The sequence below is a fragment of the Myotis nattereri genome (assembly GCF_964212035.1).
Source record: "Myotis nattereri genome assembly, chromosome: X".
Taxonomy (NCBI): Eukaryota; Metazoa; Chordata; class Mammalia; order Chiroptera; family Vespertilionidae; genus Myotis; species Myotis nattereri.
Window position 1 is genome coordinate 40,974,104 of NC_138078.1, and position 13,350 is coordinate 40,987,453.

General features: G+C 44.5%; 1 protein-coding gene across 5 annotated transcripts in view; it reads right to left on the reverse strand.

The window, feature by feature from the left end:
- Positions 1–12,095: 12,095 nt before the first annotated feature.
- ARHGEF9 (Cdc42 guanine nucleotide exchange factor 9) overlaps positions 12,096–13,350 on the reverse strand; it is a 224,594-nt gene continuing 223,339 nt past the window's right edge. For all 5 annotated transcript variants that reach the window (XM_081080792.1, XM_081080796.1, XM_081080794.1 and 2 more), the window contains exon 10: positions 12,096–12,852. In XM_081080792.1, coding sequence (XP_080936918.1) covers positions 12,671–12,852 — 182 coding nt within the window. In that variant the 3' untranslated portion in view covers positions 12,096–12,670. The remainder of the gene's footprint in view (positions 12,853–13,350) is intronic.

A 13,350-nucleotide genomic window follows, 5' to 3' on the forward strand; every position in this document is an offset into this window, starting at 1 on the left:
GGTAGGGCCGATTGGGGGGTTGGGGCACCGCCCCCTGTCACACTCAAGGCAGGGTCGATAGGGAAGTTGCGGCGCCACCCCCTGTCACGCACAGAGCAGGGCAGATCAGGGGATTGGGGTGCTGCTCCCTGTCATGCACAGAGCAGGGCCCATCAGGGGGGTTGGGGCTCCGTACCCTGTCACACACAGAGCAGGGTCAATCAGGGCGTTGAGGAACTCCCCCCTGTCATGCACAGAGTAGGGCCAATAGGGGAGTTGGGGCACTGCCCCCTGTCAAACACAGAGCAGGGCGGATCAGGGGGTTGGGGCGCCGCCACTGTCACACTCAGGGCAGGGCTGATGGGGAGGTTATGGCTCTACCCGTCACACACAGAGCAGGGCCCGTGAGCGGGGGGGGGGGGGGTTGGGGCGCCGCCCTCTATCACCCACAGAGCAGGGCCGATCAGGGGGTTAGGGTGCTGCACCCTGTCACACACAGAACCACAGGGCAATCAGGGGGTGTAGGTGCTGCCCCCTGTCACACTGATCCTGGTGCCGGGAGGCATATTACCCTTTTACTATATAGAATAGAGGCCTGGTGCATGGGTGGGGGCTGGCTGGTTTACCCTGAAGTGTGTCCTGGATCAGGGTGGGAGTCCCCACTGGGGTGCCTGGCCAGTCTAGCTGAGGGGCTGAGGGCCGTTTTCAGGCTGATGGGTGACTGAAGCTCCCAACCGCTCTTTTTTTTTTCTTTTTTCTTTTTTTTATTCTGGGCCAGCTTTAGCTCTGAGGCCTCGGCTGCTGAAAACAGGTTTCTGGCCTTTGTTTACCGTCTGTATTTGATACAATGTTGCGGTCCGGCTGGCTGAAGCCCTGCTGAGTAAAGCAGGTTTCTGGGGTTTTGTTTAGCTTCTACATTTGCAACATAGTTGCTTAGAGTTGCAGCTGAGAGGCCGGCAAGTCAGGCGGGGAACGTTGGAGTCCTCCGTCACTGAAGCAAGCAAGCCTCATGTTAGTTTCAAGCTGCCTGGCTGCCGGCCGCCATCCTGGCTGACAGTTAATTTGCATATCTCCCTGATTAGCCAATGGGAAGGGTAGCGGTCGTACGCCAATTAGCATGTTTCTCTTTTATTAGTGTAGATTACTAGGGGCCCGGTGCATGAAATTCGTGCATGGGGGGGGTGTCCCTCAGCCCAGCCTGCCCCCTCTCACATACTGGGAGCCCTCATGGGATGACCTAGTGATGGCTTAGGCTTGTTTCCTGCTCCCCTTGGGGAGCGGGCCTAAGCCAGAGTCTGGCCTCCCTTTGTGGGAGGTGACCGGGCTGATCAGGGGAAGGCACCAGCCCTATCACCCCGCTGCTGCAGCTACTGCCAGTCACCGCAGCCAGCAAGGTTTTTCCATCAACACAGACTCCAGTCCCATCACCATGAAAAAATGACAACTTTCTTTAGGCATTTTCAAGATGTGTCTTTCATATAATAATAATTTCTTTATTGTTTTTTTATCCTCACCTGAGGATATGTTTCCATTGATTTTTAGAGAATGTGAAAGAGAAAGGGAAAGACAGAGAGAAACATCAAAGTGAGAGGAACACTTTGATTGGTTGCCTCCTGCATGAGCCCTGGCCTGGGCCCCCGGCCAGGGAGGAGCCTGCAACCAAGATACATGCCCTTGGTCAGAATTGAACCCAGACCCTGCTATCAGCAGGCCAAGGCATTATCTGCTGAACCAAACCAGCTAGGGCAGGATATGACATTTCTTAGCCCTCCAGCAGCAGACCTTAGTTTCTTTCGCCAGGAGTGTGGTGAAAAACCCTAGATCACCTTTTTGGATTCTTATTACCCAAGTTACTAAGAATATTACCAGTGGCATACAGGAAGCTTAGCCAATGAGCAGTCAGAAAAGGTGTTTCCTCTGTAGTTCACACCAATCACCGGCTTGGCCCCGGCCCAGGCCTGACGCCTCTGGCCCAGGCTTCAGGCCTTGTCAGGGGACCCCATCTCCCCCTGATCACCGGCTCCGCCCTAGCCCAGGCCTGATGCCTCGGCCAGAGGCGTCAACCCCCATCACCCTCCAATCGCCGGATCGGCCCCTCGCCCGGGCCTGATGCCTCAGCCAGAGGCATCAGGCCTGGGCAGGAGACCCCCAGGCCCCTCCGATTGCTGGCTCTGCCTCCCACCCAGGACTGATGCCTCAGCCAGAGGCGTTGACCTCCATCACCCTCCGATCCCCAGATTGGCCCCTTACCCAGGCCTGACGCCTCCGCCAGAGGTGTCAGGCCTGGGCAGGGGACCCCCATCTCCCCCCGATCACTGACTTCTGGGCGGCTTCTGGGACTTCTAGGGCCGGTCTGTGGACCAGGATGGTGGCTGGCACTGGTGCCTGCGCTGTCCTGCCCTGCCTGAAGTATGCAAATTAGCCGCCATATTTGTTGGCATTTAATTTGAATATCATGCTGATTAGCCAATGGGAGGCGTAGCAAAGGTATGGTCAATTACCATGTTTGTCTATTATTAGATAGGATAATAAATCCTTATGCAAGCCAGACATTTTTTTTGGTCTCAAGTAAGATAAAACTCATCTAACTATGAACTAATTAAATTAGAGTTTCTTTTCTCCACATAATAATCTGGAGGTTGTTGATTATTTCTGTAGTATACTGATGTCATCAGAGAGCCAGCTTCTTCATGTCTTTCCTTGTTAGTATGCAGACCATGAGCCTCATGGCTGCTACTTCATGGTCACAGAAGGTTTCCCTAGCCCCAGGCATCACATCTACATTCAAAGTAAGGAGAAGAAAAGAGATGATGATGCTAGCCATATTTCTCCCCTTTAGCAGGAGAGCAAAAGCCTATCAGAAATTAGCCCCCTACCAGCATCCTTTCTCTTACATTTCCTTAGTCAGGTATTGGTCTTATGGCTAGCTCTTCCTGCAGGAGAGGATGATAAAATGAGTAACTGAGCACATTGTTGCCTCAAATATGGGGGTTCAAGTTGCAAATAAGATGGAAGAAATGGATATTAGGAAGGCAATCAATGGCTTGTCAGTCATAGATAAGTAAAATTATAATCACTATTTTACAGATAGGGAAACTGAGCCATGAAATAATTAAGTAACTTACCCAAGGTCTTATAGACAACAGACAGTAGAGCTATAATTTGAATCCAGGCAGTTTGGCTCTACACCACTGTTTCTGGAACATTCATTGTTACAAACTACAGTAAGAAATACCTTTAATATTGTACCCCAGTACAGATACTTTTTTCTTTAAATCTTTATTGTTGAAAGTATTACATAAGACCCTCTTTTTTCCCCATTGACCTCTTCCATCCCACCCCTGCTCCCCACCCCTTTGTCTGTGTCCATGGGTTATACATATATGCATACAAGTTCATTGGTGGATCTCTTCCCACCCACCCTTCCCTACCTTCCCTCTGAGGTTCATCAACCTGTTCCATGCTTCTATGTCTCTGGGTCTATTTTTGTTCATCAGTTTATTTTATTCATTAGATTCCACAGATGAGTGAGATCATGTGATACTTATGTTTCTCTGACTGGCTTATTTTGCTTAGCATAATACTCTTCAGGTCCATCCATGCTGTTACAAATGGCAAAAGTTCTTTCTTTTTTTACATTCCATTGTGTACATTCAAAACACTATGTATCTTTTCTTCCTACAATGCTCTATTCATTCTATTCTATTCTATTCTATTCTATTCTATTCTATTCTATTCTGTTCCATTCTATTATTTAATTTTTTAAAATGCTGGTCATGCTTAACTAAACTGCTGTGATGACCCTGCAATTTGGAAATAATTTTACTACACTGCTCTGCCTCAATGCAACTACTTCCCCAAAGGGATATCAGAGGTACCAAGAAAGACTGAAATGCCACTCTTTATTTCTTCTTTTTTGTGTAAATGTTTGTCTCTTACTGAATCTGACTTTGGAAGAGGAATACATTATTTGAGGGGGTCCTGTTTTATACAGCCAGACACAGTTCCTAATTGACAAAGGCACCAATGAATGCTTTAGTGAGAATGTATAATACTTCACACAATACATAGTGAGCACTAATTCATGTGTCTTGGCTGAATCTCCCCAGGAAGAATACCCTTTGATATGAGGGGAAGAGGAAATGAAACAAGGAAGTGAAAGCAGTAAAGCAATGAATGAACAAATAAGACAAAGAAGCAAAAACTCATAGACACAGGCAACAGTATGGAGGTTCCCAGAGGGAAAGGGGGTAGTGGGGTATTAAAGGGTAAACAGGGTAAAATATATAGTGATAGAAGAAGAATTGACTTTGGGGGGCAAATATACAATGCAATATACAGATGATGTATTATAGAATTGTACATTTTAAACCTGTATAATCAATGTCACCTCTGATAAGGTTAACTAAAACTAAATAAACACAAAATAAATTAGGTATTTCTTATTAAACCAGCTACTAGAGTAGGCAATTGAAGCTTAATCCCTGGGAAAGCCCTGAGGGAAAGGATCAAACACATGTATCTCTCTTTCCCCCCCCACATGTATCTCTTTTTGTTTTGTTTTGTTTTTGTTTTTTGTTTGTTTATTAGAGCTAGCTGAGACTTTATTTTGGAAAAAAAGCACTTGAATTTTAGTTGAGGGTGTGGGTAAGAGGCAGTCCCACAGACAGTAGGCTGAGAACTGGGGCTGAGCCTCAGGCTGGTCTCCTCTTCCCTACGTTCCCCTGTATAGCTCCTTGTCCCACAGGCTCAGAGGCCAGGAAAGAATGCAGTAGCCGTTCACTTGGGCAGCATGTCAGATGACTCAGACAACAGCTTCTCAGTCTTCTTCACACCCATGGTCTTGGAGCAGCTGGTGTTGGTGCAGCTGAAGGAGCCAGAGCCTCTGCCAGAGCCAAGTTGGCTTGGAAGCCCAAGCCATAGTTGAAGTTCCCATAGGCCAGGCTCAGCCCACTTGAGCAGCTGCTTGTGGTCTTAATATGGATATTCGTTTTGCATTCCAGACTCCAGCTGATTCTCCTTGCCCACCCAGCAGCTTGCATACTTTTGAATTATCACACTTGGGGGTCAAGGGAATCAGGATACTTATACATCTCCCCCATTGTCATTGGTTAAGGGCTACTCCCAGGACAAGGAAGGTAGTAATTCCCAGGCACTTCTAGACTGCTATATTCTAGGCAAAGTGGGTTCTGGCAGCCTGAGAACAACCCTCCAACAAAGATACGGGTACTAAATATTGAAAGTCAGGTTGATGTCCACAAAATTATAAGGGGAGGTGGATGGAAGACCAACAGCCTCTGTTATAATATGTTAGCTTGCATCCTCAATATTATCATCAGCTCTAATATATTCAACAGTTTCTGGGTGTTTGTTCCAGTGCTATGTTTCTATAGGAATGGATGGTACAATATTGTAAGAACCTCACATATGGCAGGTCTGAGTTTCAAACCCAGCTCACTCACCAATTCTGTGACCCTGACCCTCACTTTCCTCATCAGTAAAATGGGAAAAATATTCACACCTACCTCTTAGAGTTATGGTGATGAACCTATAACAGAGCTTAGCACATTAGCAATTAATCAATGCTAGCTAATATTAATAACAAAAAATATTTTGAGTTGATCCTATTGTTAGCATATGAAATGGCAAAAGTATGTATAACTATATGTATGGTGTTGGAAATGAGTGTGGGCTGCTTTATCCAATGCTGAACATAAAAAAAGAGGACATGTAATCCTGTGACCAGGAGGCTGGACATTTAGGAGGGGTTTTGCTGAAGCTTTACTGTAGTTGGTTTACTACCAGAGCTTGGAAACTCACATCTCTCATCTCAAGAATACAGTTTCCTAGGAATTTGTGCCAGAAAGTGATTTAGTACTCCATAAGCACCATGCAAGTAGGAGCAGTATCTAATTTACTCACCTCTATATCCCAGATAGTGGAAATGTTCTGCATGCAAGTACATATTTGTTGAATTAATAAATAAATGAGTACAAATTGATGACATACAGAGCTTTTTCCCCAGTATGACCTAATCTACTAGGATTTTAGTCATGCTATTTCCTCCACTTGGAACATCCTTTATTTCTCATGCCACCCTCTGCTCCATGCTTATACTAGATGTGTGTAGAAAAAAAAATCTATGCTTGCCCTAAGAGAAATATGACTCTTACCCTCAGCTTCTGGGAGGTAATCGCCAATCCCTTGGAATATCATATCTGATAAGAATGGTTTAGGGTGAGGTTTTGGCTACACCGACAATGTGATTTAGGGTGGGGGCTGTGGTTTATCTGGCAGCAGACCACTTCCTCAGGAGACTGGGGACTGAGATCAGGCACAGAGGCAGTGATGGAGCCCAAATAAAATTTCTAGGAGCTTGGATGAGCTACTCTGATTGGAAATACTCCATGCGTATTGTTTCATATTAATGCTGAAAAAGTAACACTGTCCTGACTTCACAGGTAGAGGGCCACTGAAGCTCCCCACTTAGTACTTTCTTGGACTCTTCCCTATGTTTCCTTCCTCGGCTTATTTAAACACTCTAGGATTCTCTCTCCAGCTGTGGTGGTTATGGAAATATGTGTTCAGAAGGAAATGTAGCAAGGTCAAAAGCAGCCCAGATTATGCACTATCACATGGAGAATAGCTGTCCTGGAGAGTTACTTGGACCCACAGTAGGATTTACATGAGCAAGAAATAAACTCTTATAAATTAGGCCATTGAGATTTTGGGAATATCTATTACTGCAGCACAACCAAACTTATCCTGACTGCTTACAGATATCTTCCTCAGGCGTAATTAACCACTCCATTCACTGAGTGCCTCCAGACCCCCCATCCATCCCTGTTACAGCATATGCTTATATGTTCCCATTAAACTCTGAAGAGATATTTTATTTTAGTCATCTTTGTATCCCTAGTGATTCTACCACAAGTCCTGGCTGAGATCACATACACAGCATATGTGGGTTTAATCTAATTCAGCTGTTTGGCAGCAAGACTGGGAGACATGCTATTGTGGAGACAGACATAGCTTTACCTATGAAGATATCTTAAATGGTCCATTGGTGAGCTAAGTAGAAGGAATGGAGGCTTCTGAAAAACACAGGGCCACGGTAGGCCTATGTGACATCCCTCTTTTATGACAACAAAAAAGTGTCCATATGATATTCTGTATGAGTGTTGGAGAAGAAAGTCATAGTCCAAGACAGAACCTTGAGAGATGGAACCAGAATAGTGTACTTCTAGGGGACATAAATTTTACTTCCAAATGTCCCTCTTCAACTGTATTGCAAACCCAGCTAGTCTTATCAATGTATGGCCAGGCTGAATTGTTGTCCTGCAGGTGGTGGGACTTCAGGAAATGCTGGAAGTCTCCTATTTTTAATTTGGACTTGGCAGGTAAAGGCCTAGAAAGCAAGATCTACCTCATCAGCCCCATATCCTGGTCCGAACAGAAGATTCAGGAAGCCAGGGGTGAGCAGATCAACATAAAGAAGGAAATCGCAAAACTAAATGGGCCAAGTGACAGTGGTGACCTCCATGACTAAAACACTGAAGTAAGGCCACAGCAGAGATCATGGTCCTCCTGACATTTGTTCTTCATATTAGAGACAAAGAGACATATGGCTTCAGTCATCTGTTGGAGGCCTAGTTTAGAAAACTGAAGAAGTAGAGCTCTCAAGGAGTATATAGGGCATTACACTCATTTACATGTTAGAATCAAGTCATTCTATATTCTTGCTTCACCCCCGTCCCCTTACCCCAATCTGTGCCACCCTCAGGAACACTATGAGAGTAATCAGCTCTGAGATCGGTTTGAATGGTAGTGGGGAATAGGTGAAGAATACTCACAAGCTGGGTAACTTTGGTCACTTTAAATGAGCCCCTGGCTTTTCCAGTGTGAAATGTGGTTAACAACCACCATTGCTAAATGGTTGTCATAAAGATTAAAAGAGACCATAATATGTAAGGTCATTGAAAATACTAGGGATTCTTGTATTTAGACAAGCCATAAGCCTCCTCCATCACAGCTGGTGGGAGCCTTTCCAGGATAGAGATAGGTCAGGGATGACTTGTTTGGGAAGAGGCCTTTCCTGGAAGCTGGGATGAGTATCCTTTCTCCATTATAGTTATGGCCATCTGGACACACCACAAAGACATCTCTCCTGACCACTCAGCCTCCCAGAAAATCCTGAGGAAAGTCGAAGAAGAAGCCATCATTCTTAACACAATGATCTTGAAATTGGTAAAGGCCCTGTGGCCCTCCCCTTTTGAAGGCCTTCTGAAAATGATACTTGAAATCAATTGCCACCTCAGCTCCCAGAAAAGGGGAAAATCTTAGTAATTAGGCAAAGTAATTTGGAGACTTAGTAATTAGAGAGGCAAGTGACACTTACATCAATGAATATAGCAGTACTCTCATCAGTGAATAAAACTTAAGGGCAGGAATAGGTAAAATGCTCTTAGCAAATAAGTTTGTAAGTTAGTAAGGCCATCCTTTATGGTAATAAATAATATGGATTTATCATGTAGACCATATAGGGCTTTCATAAATAATTCTTTTGGCGGTAAGATGTGCTTTCCTAAGGTACCTTAGGAAAGAATCAGCTGCATCCAGGAGTGTAAGACCCCCACTATTTATTTCCCCACTCTCTACTGTAGTACCTCCATAAGGTCATCAGGGAACACTAAAACTAGGTGTAGTCTTCTTGCTCTGAAGTAGGTAATTGAGATTCAAGTCTGGTAGCTGGGGAAGATGGATGCTAAGAACTGAGACTTTTGAGTTTCGTGGAGCGAGATGGCAGACCCCATGAGGGCAGTAGAGAAAGAGATTAAATGAGGAGAAATAAAGAAAGGGTAAAAGGTTACTGAAGGAGATGGTTTAATTATCTCTTTCTCCAAATCCTGGTGGATGGGGATATCCCCAAGGTCTAGACACACAAGGCTTACACCCTAAAACCTTTCAGTAAATAAGTACTTTATTAGGGTCAGTGTTTAGCTGCTCTCAAGAAGGGCAGGTGAGGCAGTGCCAGAATAGACAGATCCACTATGGTGTCTTTGATAGGCAGCATAAGACATCAGTTGGGAGTCTGTGGGCAGGAAGGAGCATCTATGTATATATATAGGTAACACCATGATAAAAGAAACAATATGGTCACTCCACTGGCTTTGGGTAATGAATCTACCTCTGAGGAGATGGACTCGGAAGCATTAAGAAAGAACTGGGGGTAGGGGACTCCTAACTGAGATGGCCTCTTGCTGGGTCCATAAAACAACTTTTATGATTCCATGAGTTCCAGGCAGGTACTGAACTCACAGCTAAAAGGAAAAGGAGCAAGGTCAGGAATGGGCTTTGAAGTCTGGTCCAAGAGTCAGGTAACCTGAAGGACAGTCCCATCAGTAAGGGCACTTGAAGTGCCCCGTTATAGGATCATATTTGATTCTTGTGACCAACTCTTCCAGAAAGAACATGAAAGGTCATAGCCTATGGATTGCCTGGCAATGGTACAGCAGGGATGCAGGCTGAGAATAAGCTGGGGTAAGCTGCCCCCCACCAGGTAAATTCCCCTTATTTTGCTATTGGGAAACAAGCACACACATATACACACAAAAATGGCACGAGAGCTATGCCTGAGGTGTCTTTTTACTTCTTTTATTGAACTCCATAAATATTTTCATAAGGCTTTGTGTCATTACAACATCGTAGTTTTGTTGTTAAACATTTTTTTTAAACACACAACTTTGACATTTGTTTGACAGGGTCAAACAGTCAATTAGGAGAAACAAAATAAACTGGCAAATGCAGAGCAGCAGGGGTAATCAAAATCACTGTTGCCCATCCAACCACCCAAGCCCACCCCATCCCCAAAGCACTAAAAGATCACTATTTGGCTTTACACTAGAACTGTTAGAACTCTCTTGTTGCTGTTCTTATAAATCCATTAGAGATATACACATAGAGAGAATGGGGAGAGGGAGAGAGAAAGAGGAGTTGAGTTTCTGTGTTAGGACCATCCCACAGCAGGGCCCATAGAACACAATAGCAAAGCCTTTTGAAGAGCAAATCCAGGCCTCATTGAGTTGAGGAAAAGGGAGCTCAGGGCCATGCAGAAACAAAGATTTACAGAGTTCTTAGGGATAGCACTGCTGTGAGGACACAGAATAGGACTGGACCATGAGCCCAGATAATGGGACTCCCCATGGGGCTGCTGGCCACTGGTTTGATTTGCTGCAATAGGCTGGGGGAACACTACAACCAAGGGAAAACTTATTTCTTGATGTTTTCACAAGTCATTGGCATCTGGTGAGGCCAGTGGGTTGGGTGGATGAGAGATAGATGGATGGGAGGTGGATGGCGAGAGGCAATATCCCTGATCATGGAGCTCTGGGTACAGGTCTTGGGGAGCACAGGGACAAGGGGGTTTGACCAAGAGATATTGTAGGCCCAGGGACTTGTCTGAGAATCCCCTTTTGGTGGGCTCCAAGACCTCATAGAAACATGTCAGTGCCAAGCGTAGTGGGGCAAGTAAGAAAGAATGTAAGTTCAAGAAAGGCCTACCCAGTTATTTAAACACATTCTGCTTGCCAGAGAGGCCATTTTATCTTATGCACTAGGTACAGCTTTCTTGCCAAGGGTGCTTAAGTAGCTGGATCATGTTCTGAACAGTGGTGGCCAGTCCCAAGCCCTGGCCCTCTGCCCAATTTAAGCTTATCCTTGGCTCATTCCACAAGTCTGAATGGAAGCTGAAACAACTTGCAGTTTGATTCCCACAGAAGAAAAATTCCCAGGCTGGGTAGGACTGGTCTGGTTCAGGAGTCATAGAGCAGCAATCAAGCCAGCTACACTGAGGGCCCCATGCAGCCATGGTACTGCTTAGTAAGCTGAGGTCCTTTCATGATGCAGTCTTCTCCCAAGGGGTTCTGAAGAGACTCACAATCTCCAGATTCCTCACTAGATTTCTCCATAGCAAGGTCAATCCTTACTTCTTTGTACTCCATTCTTCTTGCTGTTCAACGTCTATCCACACAAGGGGCCATGTGGGGAGGAGAAACAAGTACTCCTGTACCCACAGGGAACTCTTTCTGGGAGAAGTTAGTTTTACTCCAGTGTAATCCTGCCCAAAAATGAGCCCAAGTATGGGATTTCTGTCTCAGAGCCTTTCTCCATAGGGAAAAATCCCCCTGGAATCCTTACTTGCTTCAAATGTCCTGAGATGGGACAATGTTGGAAATGGAGCCTTCTTCAAGTGCCAGAGTGCTTTAACTATGGCAATACCACCAATCTTCCGGTGCCAATAGAGCAGGAAAAAGAAGAAAGATAGGAAGAGGGGAAGAAAAGGGAGATTGTCCATGCAATCTGCTAATAATTAGGGAAGTCTCAAATAACTTGAATGGTAGGAACTGCAAGTACATATCTTAGGCCAAGGCTATTTCCATACCCACCCGTTTTTTTCCTGTAAGAAGTTCTGGTTCAGCATTGGATCTTCTCTAGGTAAATAATTTAAAGACAGATGATGATCTTGGTAAGGTAGGGTAGACTCTATCTTTATCCATTTATAGACTCCTATCAATGCTGCCTAAACAATCTGCAAATGGAAACTGGGATGAACGGGCCCTTAAACTGATTGCAGTGGGGAGCCCTTTCTTAAATCTATTTGGTACTGGAGGCAGTTGAATCCCTCCAACAGGAGGCAGAGTTTCAGCCTGTTTGCTTCCAGTTCAGATCTTTTAGGTTAGGAGTGGGACAGGCTTAGAAGGAAAACCATAACCAAAGCATCTTGAAGAACAGAATAATTTGTGAAACTAAATCCCAGATACAAAACTGTCACAACTCAGTAGTGCTGCAACATGGGAAACCCCAGTGCTAGGAGAAGAAATAGCCCAAATGCAGAATGTTCCCTGAACAGAAGTCTTCTCCTGCATCATTATACTCTGACATGCCCTTGCTTATTTTGGTTTTGATCCCTCTACAATACCAAAACACAGTGAAAGCAATAGGAATATTGAGTAGTTATGTCACAGGGCACAACAGAGCACATCCAGACTCACACAACTGAGAACAAAAGATGCAGGGAAAAGGCTGTTTGGGGCAACTATAGGGCTGCATAAACATTTGAAGATAGATGGTCAGCTGAAGGAGAGGAGAAAGAAGACCCTCCCTTTACCTAGTAAAAAGTAAAAGGAAAAACAATTCTAAACTCCCAAACCCACCACATTAAATTAAATTAAAAAGTCATCAGCATCAGTATCATTGGGAAAGAAAAAAAACCCAATATAAACACATCTATGGTAATAATGACAAGTCAATGAATCACTCAGGGGAGTAAAGAGATTATCTCAACAAGAAAAGGAACAAATAGAAATGTCAATTTCTGAAAGTAAAGGGGAAGGGGATAGAGCAAGAAGAACAAAAAAAACCCAAACTTTTAAGAAGAGATCAAATGTTTAGAAGTCATTGATACCTCTTCCTACCAACTATAGATTTCACTTCCCCCAAAGAACAGAAAACGTTTTTGGTCCTTCTGTGTGTGTGTGTGTGTGTGTGTGTGTGTACACTCAAGGGTCTCTCTGTGTGTGTATATGTCCATATATATATTTATAAATTTCAACAGTGCTTCTCCGAAAAAAGGTCCATCTATAAATATAATTTTATTTACTTTATTTTAAAATTATCTGCCTCCCTGTAGGTACTATTTTTTGAAGGGGGTTAACCTGCTGAAGTTTTGCCAGAATGGTGACTGGCTGCGCTTGGGTTCGGTGAACTCAAAGACCTGTGACTGAGCGATGCCATCTGGGACCAGGTACTGGCCCTGGTTTAGTGGGTCCTGCGGTGGTGGGTAGGAAGGAGGAACTGAGCGGGCAGAGTTGACACCTAGAGTAGATGAAAGATCAAAGGGAAAAGTTATAAGTTAAGTAGCAAGGTACTTCTCAAATTACCCACTGACCACTATGGGCAGACATTTCAAAGCATCCATTTTAGAGAGTGTGAACTGGAACTGAAAATCACCAAGGGAAGATTTACATTCCTTCATAGATTTTGGAATGGTGTGATGATTACTGCAGCAACATATGCTTTGCCATCTACACAGCATTACTGAGAAATCTGGGATGTTGCCATCATCCATTTTACAGATGAAGACACTGAGACCTGGAGGGAAATGCCATACCCAATGTCACAAAGTAAGGGCTAGAATCCACATTCTTTGACTTCTCGGTTCAGAGCTCTTTCCAAGAGACCATAAGCATCAATCAGACCATCAAACCTCAGAGGAAAGGTAGGGGAGGGTGGGGGTAAAAGGGAGAGATCAACCAAAGGACTTATATGCTGGCATATAGGCCTAACGAATGAACACAGACAACAGGGGGGTGA